Source organism: Fukomys damarensis, unplaced genomic scaffold (genome assembly GCF_012274545.1).
Source record: "Fukomys damarensis isolate Sample0158 unplaced genomic scaffold, DMR_v1.0_HiC HiC_scaffold_21, whole genome shotgun sequence".
NCBI classification, from domain to species: domain Eukaryota; kingdom Metazoa; phylum Chordata; class Mammalia; order Rodentia; family Bathyergidae; genus Fukomys; species Fukomys damarensis.
This window is the reverse complement of record NW_022900933.1, coordinates 13866413-13874994: the sequence shown is the minus strand read 5'-3', so window position 1 is coordinate 13874994 and position 8582 is coordinate 13866413. Positions and strand designations below refer to the sequence as shown.

General features: G+C 38.9%; 1 protein-coding gene across 1 annotated transcript in view; it reads right to left on the bottom strand.

Annotated features, from left to right (window-relative positions):
- Positions 1-260: 260 nt before the first annotated feature.
- Pcnx1 (pecanex 1) overlaps positions 261-8582 on the bottom strand; it is a 151168-nt gene continuing 142846 nt past the window's right edge. Inside the window, exons 33-36 of the mRNA XM_019204323.2 lie at positions 7169-7374; positions 2853-3292; positions 2334-2474; positions 261-2146 (exon numbers count right to left, since the gene is read on the bottom strand). Coding sequence (XP_019059868.1) covers positions 2006-2146; positions 2334-2474; positions 2853-3292; positions 7169-7374 — 928 coding nt within the window. The 3' untranslated portion in view covers positions 261-2005. The remainder of the gene's footprint in view (positions 2147-2333; positions 2475-2852; positions 3293-7168; positions 7375-8582) is intronic.

Here is an 8582-nt window from a genome sequence, read left to right as displayed (position 1 = left end):
TCAGTGTCAGAAAAAAGCACTGAACTTACACTGTAGATTTACCAAAATGAGGAAAATTTAAAATATAATGACACTATTAGAAAAACATTTTTAAACGGTCAATTTAAAAAGGGTTCCTTTGTGTAAAGGCTCAATAAATCATCTGATAAATATTTCTAAGCAGTAAAATTTGCAAAGTGTGAAGCCTATGGAAATGTTAACACAAGGCACATCGGGTTCTGAATGACTACAAATTTTGGAACTACAAACAAAAGAAACAGGTTTGAAGTGGAAATGCACAAAGATTCTGTATGTCAACTATTTACCTTCTCAGCTCCCATCCCTTCCGAACTGCCATGTTATGCTACTATAAGATATACATCAGAACCAAAAAGAAAAATACCTTTCTTTTTAACCTCATCGAAAAATACTATAAACTGACATGGTTCAAAACAGTAGCCACTCGGCAAACACAGCTGAGTACTTGAAATATGGGCAGTGCCACGTGTTGAAATGGTAATACTTTGGATATGCTGGACTAAGTAAAATATATCAAAATTAATTTTATTTGCTTCTTTGTCTATCTACTCTTAAGGGGTAGAGAGATGGCTGCTCCTAAATGCTCAGAGGAGATGGACAGTATTCTTTGGAACTTCAGACCAATAGGGAATTTTTCTTAGGAATTTAAAAACGCTAAAACTTGAAAATTAAATCTAAATTGCAGTTCTCATATAGCCCAATTATAAATCTGAGTTATATATTTCCCTGAATATACTTTTTAAAAAATCAATATAATTCATGAGACAACATATGAATTAAGTCAATTTCACAGTTATAAATATTTCAAATTGCAAGTACACACTATAAATTACAAGAAATAATATTCAAGTACTAGAAAAAGAGGGGGAATGGAAATAAAAAGCAAAGCTACTAATGAGGAATATCCTGATAAGAACTGCACCACTGGGTGGTTTTGTCTGAAAAAAATTTACTTGAGAAACTCAACTTCATTTAAGTAACTTAAAGAACTAAGATCCTTAAAATAAAAAGCAATCAACCCTGTCTTTAAATTCCTGGACAGCCATCTTTTCTTCAAAAGCAAAAGCATTTTCTTCCCAGAACCAAGCCCAGAAGAGCCTGCCCCGGGCAGAGAGGAGCTGGGGACAACACACTGGCAGGAGCTCATCTGAGATGTGGACACAGTAGTTGGCAGTGGTGTTCACATGAGGCCAATCTGCTGACACTGGCTCTGGGAAATGTCAAGGATGAAGTTATGTGTATCTTGAGATTTCATATTCATCTTAAAGAACACATCCAATGTACTGGCATGAAGTATAGACTACTAACAAAAAAACCCGAGCAGCACAGTTCCTGTTAACTGTATCAGGAAAGGGAAGAGTTAATCCCAAAGGCAATTTAAATAATGGTATTTTTTTAATATATAAATAAATGTTCTGAGAAATCTCAGAATTTAGTGCATTGTAAAAAATTAGTGCAGTTTTTTTCATTAAAGTTTATAGCGTTCGAAGACTAAGATAAATCTACCTCTGTCATCTTCTTTCTCGCTGTACATTAAACTTTTATACTGGTATGTATCTAATCAAACGCTTCTACATGGGTCTATTTGTAAAAATCAAGGTCAATGGATTTCATGTTCCATGACAAAACATGGCAATTATTTTTGGCAAACAAATTAGAAGAATATGAGATTGTAGTTTAGAAATGAAGAGTTTGTTGATTTAAAGCATAGGCAATGCATAGGAAAAACTCTTTAAAGATGTATTTCAACAGAAATTTATCCTTCATGCAAATGTTTTCTCAGCAGCTAACTTAAAAAAATATTTCAATTTATTTGGGGATGAAGACAGGGTGGAGGATGAAGGACAGGCTCTTGGCCACATCACTGTTCTCCAGGCCGTCCCACACAGGACTGAAGGGATCCCTGCAGGTATCTTCTGCTTGCTCCTCTCTTTTTCCAAGGTCTCGGAAATGAGACAGTAAAGAAATGCAGCTACCAAACACTGGCTCATACTTCAGCCCCAAGTTCTAGTACCCCAGTTTCAATTACAGTCACATATTTGTCATCAATCTGGACCAGGAGCACTGCCTTGTCGATGTGGGATCTCGTACCTGGATCTCTGCTGCAAGGCACCCATCGGTGAATCACCTGATAATTCAGAACAAAACAAGCAGTTAATGGAGGAGACCCTGCACACGTTCACAAACTCATCCCTCAGGAGTGGAGACAGCAGTTCTGTCTGAGAATTAAGCACAAATATATAAACCAGCTAACATCATGAGTGCAAGCAAGTAAGACTACAACAAAGTCAGTCACAGCAGGTAAGAAAACTTACATGACCTTCCATGCCCTCCTGAGGACTCCACTCTTTCCAGCTGTTTCTTCCAGCTTTTAATCGGATTCCCTCATCAGGCCACTGCAGCTCTTTCCGTTTTGACAAATTGATCCCTTCCAGAATTTGACTGGGATCCAAGATCTAAATTGTAAATAAATAAGAATCATTCTAATTCATTTTTTTCTTGATGAAAAATAATATAATCCCAAACAAAATTTCTTTCCCAAGACTCTTTGTATCTCAAGTTCTCTACTGTACATTATGGAATTATAAAAAAAATCTAAGGACCCACCTCTCCCATTCTTTTCAGCCTACTTGGAGACCTAACTGAACAGGCACATGCCAGTGGTGAATAGGGAATGATTATCACCACAGCAAAAACAGCTTGCTTTATTCATTTTTAAGCTGACAGAAACTTCCCCCCTGCAACATTCAAAAGTGCTCTAGTCTTCTGACTAAATAATACACAGGATAAAAGAGCAACAGAAACAGCACAGGAAGACCTCTGCGTTTACTCACTTGGACTCTGTAAATCACTTCCCCCTTTCTGGCATGTGAATTACTGGCAGGACTTAAGGTGTTCCCTGGCTGGGCATCAGTGGCACTGCTCTGACCTCCCTCTGTCCCAAGAAAGCCCACGAGAGTGTGATGTTTGCAAGCTGGTATGCTTTGGCTGGAGCTGCTGGAAGAGGGAAGGCCATGTTGCACACAGGCTGCACTCTGGCTGGAGGGTTCCACCGGGTTCACCATAGACAGGCGGGACTGGATGGATGACGGCAAGTTTCGAAGTGATATCTGGCTGGTGGAAGAGCGCCGACAAGGCACAAAGCCTGTGGTGGACATTCGGAGGGACGAATGCCGGCTGCTGTAGCAATAGGAAGACTGGCTGGCTACGGAGGCCCGAGCAGGAGACTGTCTGACCAGACTTGACTGCACAGAGTGAGCGCTGTGGCTCGTGCCTGGAGGGAGCAACAAGAGCAGCCTTCAATCCAAGCAGAATCACCGCCATGCTTTTGTGCTACAGTATCTAACCTGCTCCCTTTAGCAGTCACTTGGTAATTTCACAAAACTTGGTATTTATGCCCCACAATCTTTAAAATTATCAAAAGTAAATAAATATCTGAGATTTTTTTTGTGTGATTTTTATAATGTATTCTTATTTCCTAGTTTTTTTTAAAAATTCATACTCTGGATCAGGGTGTAAGAAAGACAAATCATTTTCAGCAGACATCAGGATTTAGGTTGGGATAAATCCTAAAATATCTCACAAGAATATTTGAGAAAAACTCGTTAATACATCAGAAATGAATTATCTCATGGAAAGCAGACAGAAATATTTATAAGGAAATACTGCACGATTTCACTTACATGTGGAATGTAAAAAAAGCTGAATTCATAGAAAGAGAAAGAATGGTAGCTGCCAGGAGAGTGGAGAAGAGAAATGAAGAGATGCTGGCCAACGGGTATAAAGTTCCATTAGGCAGGAGGAGAAAGTGTTAGATATGTACTACTGTACAGCATGGTGACTTTGGTTAACATGTTGTATGCTTGAAAACTGTTCAGTGAGTAGATCAAAAATGTTCTTACCATAAAAATGATGTGTAGTATATGAAGTGACAGATGTATTAAGGAGCTTGACTTAATCATCTCATCATGTATTTAAACATCAAAGTATCATGCTGTATACCAAAAATATGTACAACTTTTACTTATTGATTAGAAAAAGACAAATATTTAAGGACCTTCCATATGGAAGTTTGATAGCTACTATTTTTCAAAGTACATTCCTGCCCTTTGAATCTATTCCAGTGATCAGTTACACTCCTATAGAGACAAGGAACATCAGAGTCACATACTATGACTGAGTATAAATTATCAGTGATACTGAATAGCAGGTTCTTTCACATCCTTCAAGTGGCTTTTGGTGATTTTCTGAATGTTTTTCTGACTAATAAGAATAATGTGAAAATCATCAGGAAGGAATCATTAATTATACTGAAAACTGAGCTACATGTATTTTATACCTGAAAATAAAAAGCTAATCAGTGAAAAATGTGTATTTTAAAAAACATATTCAAAGTTTCTGGTTTTTACTGAGAAGAAAAAAAAAGAACATCATGAGGGCCGGGGATTTAGCTCAGTGGTTCAGTGGCCTGCCTTGCAAGTGCAAGGGCCCAAGTTCAATCTCTGGTACAAAAAAAAAAGAACATCATGAATGTTAGTCACAGACCTACCTACTTAAGAGTCTTAACTGTAACCTCATTAGAATTGTTTCTTAGAGCTGTATCTGCTCCTTATGTGGAGGCAGAGGAGAGACAGCACTGACTCTACTAACCAGGTGCAAGGAAGTACAAGAAGACTGATTTGTGCTGTACTCCAAGATGACTGGAGGCTTCCTGTCAAAGGTAAATTCGGAAAAGTTCACCTTTATGTTCTTGGGATAGGGAGAGTTTTTCCTTAAATAGGATTTTTAAAAAGTGCTAAGCAAAAGGAAAAGTGAGGTATTCTACACTAAAGGACTTCCCATTGTGAGAAGGCAAGTCACTCTTTGCAGCAATAAGATGTAAAGTCAGGGGGCAGGCTGCAAAAGATATGTTCAGACACACAACACATACAAAAACCAGTAAGAGGGCCGGAGATTTAGCTCACTGGTTCAGACTCCTGCCTCACAAGCGCAAGGACCCGAGTTCGATCCCTGGTACCAAAACAAACAAACAAAAAATAATCAGTAAGCGTATTGGCTCGATATGTATCCATTTAGCTATAAATGTCTCTGGTTTATCAATCTTTATGGCTGAGTAGTACCCCATTTTATAAAAAAAAAAACCCACATCTTTTATCTAGTCAACAGTTGACAGGCATTTGAGCTGTTTCCAACATTCAGCTATTATAATCTGTGCTGCTATAAATATGGGTGTGCATATATCACTGTGGTATGATGCTTTTAATTCTTTTAGGAAGATACCCAGCAGGGGAATAGCTGGGTCAAATGGGACTTAAACAGGACACACATGTGTAAGTACCAAATTGTCTTTCTGGTGTGAGGAAACTGAAAGTGTAAAAGAGGACCAAAATGTATAATAGATAATGTGAAATAGGAAACAAAGGTTCAAAGAGGAAGGGGAAGTGAAGGTGTGGTGGGGGAAGGGAAAGAAAAAAATATGAGAAAAGAAGGAAAAATGGAAACAAAGCTTTTATAAATAGGGATGCGTGAAGGGGTGGAAGTGAGGAAAGGGGAATGGGGGAAAAAAAAAAGAACTAAGATATATCATGTACAAATTCCCAATGATGAATGTGATCATAACATATCCCTAAAATGTACCAATAAAATTAATTTTAAAAAAAGAAACAATAAGAGGGCTGGGGATATAGCTCAATGGTGCTGTACCTGCCTGGCAAGCAAAACGTCCTGCATTTACTCTCCAGTATGGGGTTGGGGGTGTGGCGAGCAGTAAGAAAAATACAGCCAAGTGAAAAACAGGGAAGAAACCAGAACAGACCTTCTGGAAAAAAATTTTTTTTAAAGATCATTAAAAACTTGCAATTTTGGGTAACAGAGCAGTGCAAATTAAACAATGAAATTAAAAACCACTCCCATTAATTAGGCAGTGGGACAAACCTATAATCCCAGCACTTTAGGAGCTAAGGCAAGAAGACAGCAAGGTTAAGCCCAGCCTGGGAAACTTACTAATTTAGCAAGACCCTGTTTCAAAACAAATAAAAACAAAAGGGCTGGGAATATAGATTCGTAAAAGGCCGTGAGTCCAATCCCCAGTACCACAAGACAACCAACCAATCATCCACCCTATCTCCTGCCTTCCTTAGCATATAGGGAGCAGAGGGGAAAACTGATGCTACTCAAAGTTAGGGAAAGATCAAAGCCGCAAACATTTCTTTATGGCTGCTCAGACTATCTACTGGTAAGAAAACTTTCTGGAATAAGGTAAGAAGAGTCTTATTCTCCTAAGTTTTATCCTACTGATTTGTTTTTGTTTTGGGTAATGGAGATCAAACTTTGGACCCTGCACTTGCCAGGCAGGTGGCAGAACCTCTGAGCTAAATCCCTGACACTGTCCTACTAATTTTTAAGTCTGTAGCCTAAGAAAATAGTGATTATAAAGACTTACCTACAAAAATTACTGCAATATTATGTCCAGAGAAACCAAGTCACTATCCATTAAGCAACATATAAGTAGATATTAGCCTTTACATTGTATTTTCAAAGAATTCTTAGTACTTTGAAAATCTTTTTGTCAAATATCAAGTAAATATATACATCGAGATTATATATACATATAAATACTCTACATGGGGCGCATCAGTGGGCAGTAGGAGGGTGTGACCACCCAGCCCTGCCTAGCATGACTTCCCTATGGGGCCCTGGCTACGGCTGAGCTCATGACATCTGCTCGCAAGCACTTTAGCAAATCTGTTTACACATGTGTCAATCCAGCTGATTCTAAGCACGCTGTGTCTAAAGATAGCAGGTCTCCCTTTAGTGTCCCTGTGGAGCTCACACCACCTCCCAGGTCCTGGGATTAGGCCCTCATTTCCTCTTGTCTTTAATCCCCATGGTCCCCAATCTGTAGACTCTAGGGGCTGGGCCAAGCACCCTGATCACCTCTTGGTGGCCTGCTCGTTGCTGTAGCACTGAGGGGGGCTGAGGGCCCAGTCAGATCCCACTGTAAATGAACAGGTTAATATACAATTGAAAGTTGAGAAAATAATCTATATGTTTCCATGTAGGTAATATGTATTCCTCTTTTCGTATGCATACTAACAGCACCTACAGCTAAAGGGGCTGACACTGCACATATGCCTATGCTTTGTATTACCTAGTACTGGAGGGTAAGATGTGACAGGGGGATGAAGTCCCACTCCTGATCCCTGCCTGGGATTTCCAGTGCTTCCCTGGGATGTGTTGCTGTGGGGATCATTGGCAGTTGTGGCACTGTTACCAGCACAGGAAGTTCCACCTCCAATGTCGGAATCTTCGATATTGCCCCCACTGTTACATCCAGCTCCACAACCTTTCCTTAGCCTAGGAACAAACGCAAGGCAGGAAGAATTACCTCCAGACTACTTCAAAACAGATAAAGTTATTCTTTTCTTGATCATTCTGAGCTGTTAAGTACTAATGTCCACCTGCAAAAGTCTTCCTGGTGTAATCAATACTAAGAACAAAAGTCTTTTTTACAAAGAATGGTTTAAGAACGATACCCTTTTTATACTCACTGCTTCATGTCTATCTAGTGTACTTCACTTTTATATACTGTATCACCTTTATACACCGTAATGAAGAACAGTAGAAAACATAGTTGCACCATAAAGACCACAGTTGGAGACAGAATTCTTGCCAGTATTCGAGTGCCTCTGAAGTATGCAACCCCTGCAAATTTATTTACACTTGACTGTAGCACACTTCAAAAGACCTGGTTGTGTGCCCTCCTCTCTCTCTTAACTATAGGGCAATGAGCTGTCCTGGATGGCCATGACTGTCTAATGTGTCACTGAAAACTCTGTAGCCCTAAGACCCTCAGTCTCAAGCAAACCAGAACAGATGGATACACGATTTCTATTTTTCTTAGGGAGAAACAGCTTAACTTCTTCTGGGTTAATTCCAGCACAAGAGGTATTTTTTTGGAAACGAAAACTGCTTTGAAGACTACCCTGGCTTATGCTACCCTTCCTGGTCTGACAGAAACTGATGTTAAAATGACAGGACTTAACTCTTTAAGAATTGAGTAATTCCAGAAAACAGTTTAAAATACTCAAGTAAGAGTTTGCTGCTCTAATCATCAGATCCTGTTTTCCTTAAGCTCTGATATTTAAGAATGTGAAAATGATGTAACTTTTCTTACCATAAACCAAACTATGATGTTCCTAACCTTACATTATAATTTATTAGCAGAGAAGAAACTCATATGCACACTTCAACACCCTGAAGATTTGAGGTTTGAGTGATGATTAGATTGCTGCACAAGGGCTGTGAGGGCAGAATCCTTCAGAGAACCAGGCGTTAACACACACAAGGTGTGCCCCCTACTGCTGGAACAGAATGACAAAAATGAAAAAAAGTGACCAACTCACAAGTTAGTTTTTCTCTTACTTTTCCCTGATTGACTCATACATTTTAATACTGACAATAATACTGCACCAGAGTAAAAAAATATTTTAAAAAGAACAGGAAATCATGCAAGGTTCTATTAAATACTAGAGAAGTGGTTCTTTCTTTTTTTTTTTTTTTTT